The following is a 13,386-nucleotide window of genomic DNA, read 5'->3' as shown; positions in this document are numbered from 1 at the left end:
TCATCATGAGCTGGCAGTAAACATATAAGATAGGTATGGGAGCAACAAACTTCTATACAAGGTATGATGTTCTCAAGACTTCAACATATGAAAAAAGTGAGATCAAAAAAAATTATGTAAAATTTTGTGGAAATCACAACTAAGTACCAAGTGAAAAGTAATAAAATCCTCCTGCTTTTTTTTCAGGGTGTGAAATTAAATCCCCAAGTATAAAATACAAACCTTCTGTTAGGAATTGATGTCCTGTGCACTGTGCTCTGGAGGGTTTTTTCACCATATGAGAAGAGAAACAAAGGAACCACAAGAATATCTGAAGAAGGCTTGAGGGGACAAGGAGAACAGAGGAGTTGTAAGAAAGATTTACCTATGTGGTATGGTCCACAGCCCAACACCATCACTCCACAGTCCTCAAATTTTACATCGTGTTCCTGGGAAGGGAGACAAGAGAGTCATTAGGATCTGTACTCCACAGCACCTAACTTTGTGCTTTTCAGAATAAGCAGTTTCTGGTGTTCAGCCCAAATCCAACAATCTGATCCTTCATGGCTCCAGTCTGATCTTGCTCACTGCGGTGTAAATCAAGTGCAGCTCTCCTGGAATTAGTAGCGCTGCACCCAGACCAGAAGAAAAACAGCACCTCTAATATGGCTATTCAAGCAGCCTAAGGACCTGGGAAGTTGATATAAAAATAATGTTAGGATGAGATAAGGGAAATAGGACTTCTGCATTCCCAGCACCTACCTGTGCAGGTACAGGTGATATGTGACAGGCTCTTAACAACACAGGGGCATTAACAGTAAATGCACTGGATCAGCATTGGAGCGAGAGAAAGTTCCAGGCCTGCTCTAAGGGGATTTTATGTAAAACCATCCAAAAGAATTGCTATGGAGACAGAGGCATCTGCAAGATTTCCAGAAATAACAGGGAATAGGGAAAAGAGATCAAAGCAGACAGCAATGACACTGTTGTTTCTGAGGGTGCCTACCTGGCCATTGTAGGTGATGTAGAGGTAATTGGTCACTGCTGGGTATTCTGCTGACAGGGTGTCAATCTGCACAAGAAACAAACAAAGATTGTGACCTGGCCAGTGCAAGACCTTTCCTACATGTAGATTTTTGGGTTCTTTTCCCTCTTTTCCTTTCTACTGCTGTTTCACTCTATTATTTTCCCATCATATGAGGTCATCTCCTCATAAGGAGGTGACCTGAACTGCCCTGTGCTGTTGACACAGCATGTGCCTGACCTTGCCCCAACCCTGCAGCTCAGTCAACACACCCCTCTACCATCTCTTTTTAAGCTGCAGTTTTAGCTCTGCACCTCTTGGGTGAAGCACCTACACAGCCCAGGAACTCTCCCCTACTTGCCAAGGCCCTCACTCACTAGTTTGTGCAGCAGATTACAAAGACTCCTCCAGGTTTTCTGTCTTTTATAACTAGACTGTCTGGAATCTTCAGACTCTACTCTTGACCCCATCTGACTCCCACACTGAATACAAACACACACATAATATCACTTAGAAATCATGTGGAGTGGCAGCACAATTACCATGTGTTTATGTTACACTAGAAGTCATGCTTTGATAATTAAATGGTACACAAAGCAAGAGTGATTTTAAGCCACCCTTTACATGTAGTTTTCAACAATTTCTTATCTAATAAGTCATAAGAGAGCCCAGAAGAATATTTTGCCCATGAGGCTGTTCACAAACTATTTGTGTCAACTACTCATGGCATGTTATACTTGGTAACCAGTCCATCTGGGTCACCAGCAACTGCTGAAGTTTCCTGAATGAACATCTGAAACATTTCTACAGAGAATACTGAACAGGGAACAATATGAAAGTAGTCTTGACATGAATTTTGATGTGCTATACCATTTAAAAATCTGTCCAAACTTCAGGCACTTCTAGGAATCCCAACTGCCTGTCCAAACCCTTGTGAATCGTGGAGAATGTGACCTTACATCATTAGCACCATGTGTCTGCTGCTCATTACTGTTGCTAATACTGTGACTTGTACTTCATGGCTCCAGAAGAAACATATGCTTTGAAGGCACACAGGCAGGCATAAGTAGAATGACCTTATTAAGTGAACCTTGGCACAAAAATCAATCCAGCACTGCAGTGCCATATGCAGCTGAAAGAGCACAGTGCAAGACCAGGCACGTTTCTGTGGCCAGGTGAGCCACAGAAGAAAAACAGCAGCTGGAGAGCAGAAAAAGACTTGGCACCTCGAACTAGGCCTGAGGATACAAATGAACTCTTTCAGAAACATTCAGTAGTTTGGGTTTGTTTTTTTTTACCATCTTTAAGGACAGAAAACCAGCTGGTGGCAGTTTAATACCAACATACCTTAAAAGCACCTACTGACACTGCCATGAATATCAGATGAGCTCATTAGGCTCACGCTATCACAATGTATAGCAAACGAAGCCATAACAATAGCACACTTCAAATAAACTATTAGCTTGTAAAAATTTACTACCAAGAGAGAAGAAATGCGCTCTCCATGGTCCTACCATGGTGGGTCAGCATTTTCAGCCTTTTCCTGAAGCCACAAAGAATTTGAACAAGAATATTCTGAGTGCCTCTTTGGGAATGTTCATGGCATTAGATTGTTGCCTGCAGTGCAGAAGGAGCAGCTACATGGGTGAACTGTGTTCTCTTGACATCAACATCTGAACTCCTGAGGATGTTAACAGAGCCAGGGGTTTCTAAAGACACAGAGGTCTCCAGCCACTCTTGGAAGCCCCCACCAGGCCCAGGGATGTGTCTCACATACCTGCTTCACCCAGGGCACTATATTCTTCCTCAGTCTCAGCTCACGGCACTGGACTTCAGTCAGCCTCAGGCATTTCCCAATCTGCTTGTCAGAGAACCCCATCTGCTTGGCTCTGCTCAGTGTCTCCTCTGGAATTGTTTTGCTGGGATTAAATAACAAAAACACCTCTGCATGAGGCCTTACAGCAATAAGTAGAAGATACATGAGTGCTTTTGTCTCTAAACTGCATAAAGTTGCTATAGGATCATGCATGTGAAGGCAAGAAAAGGAAGAAGACTCAACATAAAACATCTTTTTTACCCTTGGTGCCCCACACAAACACTTCTGTGGTAAAGTCTGTAGGCAGAAGTAAAACATTTACTTTCCCTGCATTTTTGAGGCAGGAATCAGTGACTCATGATGAGATCCATCAGGCTGGTAGAAGTTGACTGTACTCACATGTTAGTTCAACACCACCTGGCTTTTAGTGGGGCAGAGGAAGCCACAGAGGCTGCTTCTGAAGGAGAAGTTCCTCAAAATTTCCACTATGTCCAGCAGAGCTAATCCAGAGGGCTCTGACAATTGATATATTGGCTGGCCCAATTAGAAAAGTTAGCAGTACCTCTGTGATGACATAATTAAGAATGAAAAAATTCTTCTGCAAGCCGTGGTCATTGTGGTCTCTCTTTTAAGACAGCCACTTATAGCTCTCTTGCCAGATGTTAGAAACATGCCCTTATTTTAAAGATCTATTGTCCTCACACACCAGTCCTACTGTTCACAAAGTCTAAAAGATAAAAAAAAAGCAATGATCTGGTTGTGAAACAGCTACAAGATAAACATGAACCCATTTTTGAAGGCTCCCTTCTCCTTGGTGGAGAGGTCAAACACCTAACAGCCATTTTCTACTGTAGGCTTTCCTCAGTGCTGTATCTTGAAGGTGTTGAAGCTCCAGGAGAGGGATTTGCCATGTGATGCAATGACTAATCCAAAACCACTTTTTTGAGGGGAGAAGTTATCATTGTATGCAAAAGGTAACGAGTGTCTAGGAAAGACTGAGGACTGTAATATAACAATCTGGTTTTCCTTGTGATTCATAAAGTGCATGGGGGATGTAGAAGTTCACCCACAGCCCGTGAGAAAAGTTTCACTAGAGTGTGTGGATGCTGAAAAGCTGCAACCTAGTGAGAAACTTGAACAGAAAGAGAAGAGCCTTGTTTCCAAACTAGAACAGCTCATCCTTAAAAGGCTACACCCCAGGAACTAAAGACCCATGGAAAAAAACCCAGTTGTGGGAAGACTGCTTTGCCTGTGGGAGGCACTCACACTGCAGTGGGTTGGGCAGGACTCGTAAAAATTAGAACCATGTTGAAGAAGTTCACAGAGAACTGTCTCTGGTGTGGAAAACCCCATGACATAACAGAAGAGACTGCTCTCCCTAATGAAGCTGAAGAATTTTTTTTAAAAAGTGACAAACTGACTAAACCCCCCATGTTTTGTCTCCTGGCACTGTCAGTGAGAAAGAAAGAAGGACTGGAGGGTTGGGGGTGCAGAGAAAGGTGTTCTAAAGGTTTATTTTGGTTCTCATAATCCTCTTTTAATTCTGTTAATAAATTTTTCCTTATACCTTTTATGTTTTTAGCCTGTTTTACCCTTAGAATGTTTTCTCCTAATCCTTATCTCACCACATGAGGCTTTTAGTTTGTCTTTCCCCCACCTCTGCTCAGCTATAGCAGAGGAGAATGAGGGAATGGTTTTTCATGGGTGCCTGTCTTCTAGCCAGTGTCAAACCCTGACACCACAACAACTCTATGGCTTATTTACCATTTCAGCCTCCACAGAGGACCTACAGGGATTCCTTTTTTGGATTCAGTATCCCTACAACTCTGATTCCTTTTTTGGATTCAGTATCCCTACAACTCCATGCCCAAATCTTAACTTAATATCTCCCTTACATTCACCCTCTCAGACTAAATTTTAAGCCTAGGCCTGACCAGACTGGGCTGGACCAATCATTATGTACGTGCTTCCACCTCCTGCCTCTCACTGCAGCTGCCCACTCCACTCAAAGGCATGAAATTCTTGAAGCTCTGGGATGAGCCATTCAGAGGCATAACCGTGCCCTGACCCTGTGACCACTGTGCTGAGCTGGGAAACACACCCACAATTTGTCCCAACCAAGTTTTCTTTCTGTTGTTGAAGATGTTCTGCCTACCTTCTGAAATGGCCAGTCTTTGGAAAAAGCATTCACTTCAGAGATGGGTAGCAGAAATGCCCTTTAGAGGCTCACACACAAGGTAGGTTTTTTCTTGTAACAGTCTCAATAGACCCTTTTCCATATCTTAGTGTTGCTTCTTGCATTAGGCAAATGGAGAGAGGGCATTGACCAGGGAAAGCAGGGGTACCTTTTTGATTTCATATTTACAACCAGGGTCTCTCAATACTTCCATACATTCTTGTTCTCCTGGTTCTACTTTTCAGAAGTCCTAGTTTTTGTTGTTTATTTCCAATACATTGCTTCCCCCCTGCCATTTCTGAAGATCAGCATTTACCTGTCCATTTTGCTCTTCATTTTTTAAATCTTCTCCATTCCCTCTTCATTTACTCTACTCTTTTCTCTTCTACTATTCATTCCACTTTTTTTTGACTCCACCCTTATAGTTTCTGCCCCCTCTCTTTCTAAGCTTAGCTTTTGCAAAAACATTTTTAAAAGCCTGTATTTTTATCAGTACTACATCTTTACGTCTTCATTGCCAAGAGCATTCTTGCCTGCTCAATAAATCAATATTTTATGAGCAAGCAAGTTCTGAATAAGGAAAATGGAATGATTAACACACAAGCCATTTTCCTAAATCAGAGTTTTTGAATTATGTCCTTTGTTCGATGGTAGTTTAATATAAATACTATTATTTTATTTGTGTGAGAGAAGACTGGTAAGACCATTTTATTGGAACATGTCAGGAAGCTGAAGCATAAAAAAAGTCATTGGACTGGATTTTCCTCTCTGGCTGCCCTGCTGCCCTCAGTAAAGTCATGCTAGTGTGAAACAGATGAGAGTCACACAAATGTCAAACCAGCTGTTCTGAGAGCACAACTAGAAACCAGAAACTCTTGGGTTCAAATCCCTGGATAGATGGGATTTGTCCATTTTCCCAATGCTACCTCCCTCCTTGCCCTGGAGTATGCAAAGAGAGCACTCCACCTTCCTGCAACCAGCACAGGAGAAAAGGAAAGCTGGTGAAAATTTACAGGAAAGAAGCACTCACAGTAATTCCTCTCCTCTACACAGTGCCCCAGCTTGGCCCCACAAACAGCTTGCTCTGCCCTCAGGGGACTCCAGGCAAGAGCACCATCTGCACTCTGGATCTTCTCTACAACCTGCACCACATCACTGTCTTACTTCAGCAAAGCCTCCTCTTCCTTAGGGTCAGAGGGGAAATTGTGGCTGCCCCATCCCTGGAAGTGTTCAAGAGCAGGATGGACAAGGTTCAGAGTAACCGGGGCAGGTAGGAAGTGTCCCTGCTCATGGCAGAGGGTGAACAAGATGAGCTTTAAGATCTATTTCAACCCAAAGCATTCTAAGATTCAGTGAGAAAGTCCTGCCTAATCCAGCAGGCTGAGCTTCCCAGGTTTTGGATTTCCCAAAGTAAGCCCCACTTTGTGGCACCACACTGTAGTGAAACTCATGGTTTCCATGTTCCAATATCTCCACCAGAAACTCCTCCACTTCTCCTCAGCCCATTCTGCTCTGACCTCAGCTCAGAGGCAGGACTTCCTGCACAAACCACGAACACCAGAACTGAAGACACAGATGTGTGTTTTACAGAAGCAAATACAGCAAACTCCACCAATTCTCTGTCAAAACTGATGCTAGCAGTCACTAGCTATTAAGGACTCAGCCTCCTTAGAATGAGTGAGTAGACCTGATGACCCCAAGAAAATGAGCCTCTTTCTGAGCCGTTTACTCCCTTGCCCTCCCTCCCTTCTGCCTCAGGAACACACATAGCTGGCTGTCATTTGATTACTGTCAGAGACAGCAAATTGCCTTCATTTGCAGCTTGTTTTCATTCCATTTCTTGTATCTCATTATAACAATATCATTCACTGTCACCCTCCCTCCCAGCTGGGAGGGTAGAACAAAAGCAGTGATTATTTTGCACCATGATTCATTTGCCTTGGGCTAGCAGCTTAAATTAGGTTAGGCCACTTACTAATCCATGCAGAAAGGTAACTAGTTTTTTTACAGGAAAACCAGCATGCAAAAGGGAAAAGACAAGTTCCTAGAGGGGAAACAGAACCATGCATTTTTTCCATGAACTTTTTCCTCTGCTACTCCTAAAGCATGATAGAAGAAACCAGCAGAATTGCTCCATCATGTTTAATGGGAACTGAATCAGAGAATTGCAAATCCTCAGCACTGGTATGGAAATCAGGCTGCCTCTCTACATGTGCTGGACACAAATTTTCATAACTGAATAATTTCCATTTACTAATCACGGTAATTTTTAGCATTTATGTCTCAACTTTCATGAAAATAATATAAAGAAACATGCAAACAGTAGGGTAGGGTGATGCTTATCTTACAGATAGCAAAACAGACATGCAAAGGTTAAGGGCTGACAATTTTTAAGGGGCAATTCCCACTGCCTTTGCTCAGAGACAGCCCTTTAGACCAGCTAGAGACACTAAAGCCAGCGAGAGCAGAATCAGGCTGATCTCTTTGAATATTTGACAGCAAATAACCCTTCAAGCTCACCAGAAATCCAGCACTAAAAGACAAGACAAAAATTCTCAGTCCTGGATACACCAAACCACATGACCCAGTCTTACATGAGTGCCTCCCACTTTCCCCTGGAGCATCACTTACTTTTCCTACACAGAGCAGAAAGTCTTCCAAAGATTAAACCTCCTCACTGGCTTAAAATCAATTCTGAAATGAGGGAAGAGCAAGACCATGATTTCAGACTTCTATAATGCTCCTCTTCCTTACATTTGCCTTTGCAAAATGAAAGTCAGGAGTTTTAGGGCTTCAGCCCCAAACAATTAGACTTTTGCACATTGCCAAGATTATTAAATGGTTGTTCACCTCCTCAAAAAACTGTAGTCCTCTGCTCATTTTCCAGTTTATAAACAAAACAAGCCTTTCCCCAACCTTGCTTGTGACTGTTTCAGCTTCCAGTGTTGATTTGCAGTTGCTTTTAATTTAAAATTCCACCCTGTCATCTTTGGAACTCCATCCACTCACTTCTTCGACAATAAACGATAACAGAAAATGGAATAAGTTCTGCTTAATGAGGAAATTTTCACCTGGCACAGAGAACCTGCAGAAATCTATTAACTGACTGGAGGAACACTGACAGCATTGAAATTGTCAGGAGACCCTGCTCACTTCAGCAGAGCCCTCTCTTCCACTTGACCAGCTTTCACCTGACCCACCAATAAAGATGCCAGCAGCAGAAACACTCTTTTTGTCTCCCAAATCAGCCTCTGGTTCTTTTCAGGTATGTTGTCAAGTTTATGCCCATCCACATATTACTTATGCCCATGTAAATGGGTCTTGATCAAGAGGATCAGAAATATTTTGTGAGCTGAGAGCCACAGCCTGAGCTGGGAGCATTTGGGACACAGCTACAGCGTGCTGTGTCCCAGTTAACATGAGCCCTGCAAGCTCACAGGCTCCTCCCTGCCTCATCCCAGAAGCTACAAATGTGGCTTGGATATGCACAGAGGAGCTGCAAAGGTGAGCAGCTCAGCCCACAGGTCTTGCACTCAGCTCCTCCCAAGTCTGAAGGGATTTAAGCCCGGACTAAACCTTAAACCCAGTTTCACTATGGCAAGAAGAGTGGACCAAAAGTAAGAAGTGCTGGAAGGAAAATGCATTAAGTCCAGTCCTGAGAGAGCTCTTCCTTTCTCAGTAGTCATAGGCCTGCAGGGTTTCAAAATTTCAAAACCCTGAATTTCAGGCTGAGTTATGTACAAAAGCATATTCTTTCTCATTTCCTCACTGTCCTGCTCTGCTTCAAGGTTCCTAGTGGTTTCCTTGATTACTTCTGATGTTTTACAAGATTTTCAACATGTTACAATTAAAATGATGAGATCATGGTAGAAATTCTCTCCCTGCTCCTCTCCTCAAGGAGACAGACTGTTACCAGTTTTCTCCTCCTACAAAACACATGAGATGATTGACAAAAAGATGTCAAAGGAGTGTTTAAGGAAGCAGGAGCTGTAAACCAACAAATCTCATTCACAGAGCAATTGTCACTCCAGCTCTCTGCACCTTTAACATTCTGGTCCCTGGGCTAATAAATCTCATTGTGGACATCTTGATTTAAGTAACATGAACCTCACACGAAGGTGCCCTAAGACCTGAATGACTCACACACGAGATTAAGTGAGCTAACGCAGCAGCAGTTCACACCAAAACACAGCCAAGAAATGGGTTGTAGATGTTTCCTGAAAGCCTATTTTCTATCTCTGGTGAAAGAGAGCTTTGAGGTCTTTGCTGGGATGCCATGGTACAGACTGCCCTGCTCCTAGCATTGTAATACTGATTTCAGAGGCTCCCCAATGGCTTTTTGAGGCAATGCCTGTATATCCTCTCCATCAAGGAAAACATACATATTGCATTTTCACAAATGTACAGCTGCTTTGGAAGAAAATACAGCTGCAAAATTATTACCAGTGGCTCTACAAGACAAATAGAAAGTATCTTGTGTTAGATCCACACAAAGCACAAACAACAGTGCTGAATAGCTGCTTGTATTTTATTCTCCTCATGTACTGCATTCTGAACTTGTTCCCAAGCCTTTCCTGCCCTACAGTTCACAAAGAAGACAAAAGTAATCTTTCCAGTTAGCTAGAGAGGAGCACTACAAATATGTCAGGGACAACTCCTCAAACTGCACAAATCAGCACAGCCTCATTTCCGATCACTGCACCTGCTCTGCTCCATGTCCACACAAGTGCCGTGTGCTGCACTCCGAGCTGCCCCAAAAGCACGTGGGGCAGCAGAAACTGCTGCTGAGAAAAGTGGGGGTGCAGCAGGCCCTGTCAAAGAGCCCAGGTTATTGATGGCCTATCTGAGTGTGCTTCCCAGCTCACCTGCTGCTGCTGGGTTTTCATTCCAACGCCTGTATTTCTGTGCCCGCTCCACCACAGCCAGGCTTCCAACAAACAGCTTTCAAAGCACACCTTGAAGGCACCCAAGGACATGGGCTCCCAAAAGGCCTTTGCAATAAACAACTTCTCCCATGGGTAACTGAGCAGAGCACCCAGTCCTTCCCCTGTATAAACCCATGTCATTTTTGGGAATGGTAAGAGTGATAGTCAGGACTGCACTTACTCCTTTCAAGCACACAACAGGCCAGGAGATGTTTCCTCACAACACCCACAATGCAAGAACATATTTTCCTTCAAAGCAAAGCACCAAAGCATAAAATTATCAAAATATGATTAGTGCCATCATTTCCCCCTGTTAGTAGGCTGGCTAGTTCAGCCTCTGCCAAAAAGATTATTTGCTGTCTCCATTAAGGTTAATTTGAAGAGTTGACATTTCAGGTGACAGAGTTCAAGTCACTGCACTGCCAGACTGTCTTTGAGACATTGGGCAAGCTCACCATCTCTGTGCTTTGCTCTTCACAGTGGTGGTTTATTATACTCCTCTTTCCACAATTGAATTCTACTTTACAGCCTTTAATCAATATTGAAATGCTCCTCTTTGGGCAATATACTCACACTTCTGTCTGCTGAAAGATGGCTTTCCTGGGTTTTACTTCGAATTTCTCCAGCAGTGAACCTGACCCCACTACCTCTACCTTTCCCCCATCCCTAGGAGCTCTCAAGTGATGGCAAATACAATTAATTGCAGGTTCCACTGCTACAGAGATACCTAAGTGACTTAGGAACACAACTCCTATTGATTTTCAACAAGGTTTTTGTCCCCATGTCACTTGAGCCTAAGTGATGATTTCACCATAGCTGCCTACCTCTTTACCTCTATTTAATCATGTTTGTTGTACATTCTCCTTGCACACAGCTACTGTTTTCAAGGATCCCAAAATAATAATCACAGCTACATGCAAACAAATCTTTACTACAAACAGTCAAAGAATAGGTGTAAATTCCAAAAGAGGTTTTCCCTTGCACCTAGGCCTAGTCAAGTATGCCTTAGAGGTTTCTCCTAAGCCTTCCACCTCCTTCATGAGCTGTCAGTGGGACGAAAAGTCAGTAGGGTCTCTCCAGGCCCTTTTTCACTTACAGGACTGGCAAGGCCAAACCTAGGGAAATAATTCCCAGCTAACAGCACATCCTATTGCACTGCCACTGCTTCACACAGCACCACTTATAATGGACTGACAGCATGGGATGCTGCTTGCTCTTTCCATGTCCGTGTGTACAAGTGATTTTATTTATGTGCATGGTGGGGAAGGTTGCAGTTAAAATTACACGGCAGGTATAAAAGGTAATTGGTCAGACAACAACAACAACCCCCTCAAATGTAAGTTTCCAAAAAAAAAAAAAAAAAAAAAAAAATAAGGTCAAAGGAGAAACAGCAGAGGCACATGTTTGACGTGTCTGTGGCATTACTTGTTATTCTCACAAGTATGCTCAAAATGGCCTTCTTTTCCCAATTCAACTCAGGCCATTTGCTTTCCTGCAGCCACATCACATATCTCAAACAACTACTTCTCCATCCTAGAGAGTCCAGGGGCAGAAATGGAACCACTGCTACAGCATGACAGAGCTATACAGTCCAACCCAGCACCAGGCCAAATCTTCTCTAGAAAAAAGTTCAGTGGGACAAAGGTAAATGGGGCAGAGGGTGCTCTTCCCAGTCCCTACTTTGCCTGCAAATGGCTGTCCTTGCCTACACCACAGAGGCAATTTATTTGCCTCAATTTATGTTTACAAACATTTATAGGTCAGAAAGTTTTTCCTCAGCACTGCATTATCCCACAGAGCCTCTCTCACGTGTAAGCAGATCCATTGCATGGATCAGTGAGATCTTCTGCTCACCTCTGAATCCCTGCATGTGGCAAGGATGGAAGGCAACATGTGGTGTGTGAGAGCTGCCTCCTGAACTGCTCTCAAAGGCCTTCACCTGCCTCTGATCCCCCTTCCCCATCTGTCTGCCACACCCACTTGTTCTAGCTCTTCATTTCCTCTTGGCAGAGACATCTCCATGTTACCAGTCTCTACAACAGCTCTGCAGGGGCCAAATCAACTTGTTACTCCAACTGCATTCAAAACCTCACTGCAAAGAGCCCCCAGACCAGCACAGAGACAGAAAGGGAGGTATGGATCCATCCAAACACCTGTAACCAGCAGCAATGCCCAGGAACAGGGCAGCTACTCCTGGTTCTGGTAACTGTACTCTAGCAGAAAGATTTAAAGCAGTGATGGCATCACCTCTCATTCTTTTCAACTGGAAATTATTCTGTAGCACAGGTAGAACTCATGCCAGGCATGCTGGGGACTGGAAACAGCTGGCTGCAGGACGAGCACACGTGTGCCAAGTCTCATCTGCATCACTCAATTAGCTTTCCCCTGGCCATGGCAGAGATCTGTTTCCTGATGTGGCTCACTGGACTGGCCTCTTAGTTCAAGTCCCAAGTGTTTTTCCCTGGCTCTTTGCCTTTGTGCCTTCAATGTAATGCAGCTGGACAGTCCATCCCCTCCCTCCAGTGCTGGCTGGGAGGTAAGACAGGTTTCTTGCAAAAGTGTGAGTAATTCTAGTGGAGTGAAAATCAGCACTGATGAGTGAATGAGGGCAAGATACTGTAGATGTTCAGCCTGTAGAAGAGAGGGATTCAGGGTGACCTAACTGCAGCCTTCCAATAAAGAAAAATGGAGAGAGACTTTTTAAAGAGCATGGAGTGACAGTGATGGCAAATTGATTTTTGCCTTTTTTCTTTTATATATTACCTATATTCTTCACACATTTATTTTTAGCTCTGTAGCCTATCATAGTATTTGTAGCTAGCATTTTACCTACTCCATTAGACAGAAACGCAAAATAAATTCCCCAGCAGCTCCAAGCTGTGGCTCCAAGGTTAGATTCTTTGCAAAGCCACAGATGAAACTATCTCTGACACACATTTTCATAAACAAAGTTTAGTTCCTATCTAAAAGACAGGCAATTTGAAGAAGGTTGAACCAGGGAGGAATAACCTCACTATTTACGTCTCTAATTGGAGATTCTTGTCAGATATGCTAATTTGCAAAACCTATAAAAACTGTATACATTTTATGCTATGTGTGCATCTCTGGTCCACCTGGTGAATTGTGCATCTAAGGATCCTTACAAAGATAACCCCTTTTATCACCCCTGTCTGGCTCATGATTTTAGGACCAGCAAAAAGGCATCAACAGGATGAGGGGGAACAGTCTCACACTGCCAGAGCAAAGATTTAGATTAGCTATTATGAAAAAATTCTTCCCTGTGAGGGTGGGGAGGGCCTGGCATTGTTGCCCAGAGAAGCTGTGTCTGCCCCTGGAAATGTCCAAGGTCAGGCTGCACAGGGCTTGGAGCAGCCTGGTGTAGTGGAAGGTGTCCCTGCCCATGGCAGGGAGCTAGAACTACATGATCTTTAAGGACCCTTCCAACCCAAACCATTCTGTGATTCTA

The 13,386-nt window shown here is 43.5% G+C and overlaps 1 protein-coding gene across 1 annotated transcript in view; it reads right to left on the bottom strand.

Moving 5' to 3' along the window:
- The window catches only part of CPS1 (carbamoyl-phosphate synthase 1), a 114,976-nt gene that overhangs the window by 35,103 nt on the left and 66,487 nt on the right, over positions 1–13,386 (bottom strand). Inside the window, exons 24-26 of the mRNA XM_041487729.1 lie at positions 2,781–2,922; positions 986–1,051; positions 365–428 (exon numbers count right to left, since the gene is read on the bottom strand). Coding sequence (XP_041343663.1) covers positions 365–428; positions 986–1,051; positions 2,781–2,922 — 272 coding nt within the window. The remainder of the gene's footprint in view (positions 1–364; positions 429–985; positions 1,052–2,780; positions 2,923–13,386) is intronic.

Source organism: Pyrgilauda ruficollis, unplaced genomic scaffold, assembly GCF_017590135.1.
Source record: "Pyrgilauda ruficollis isolate IOZ18807 unplaced genomic scaffold, ASM1759013v1 scaffold83, whole genome shotgun sequence".
Lineage (NCBI taxonomy): Eukaryota > Metazoa > Chordata > Aves > Passeriformes > Passeridae > Pyrgilauda > Pyrgilauda ruficollis.
The sequence above is the reverse complement of the archived record's forward strand: the minus strand, read 5'-3'. Positions and strand labels throughout refer to the sequence as shown.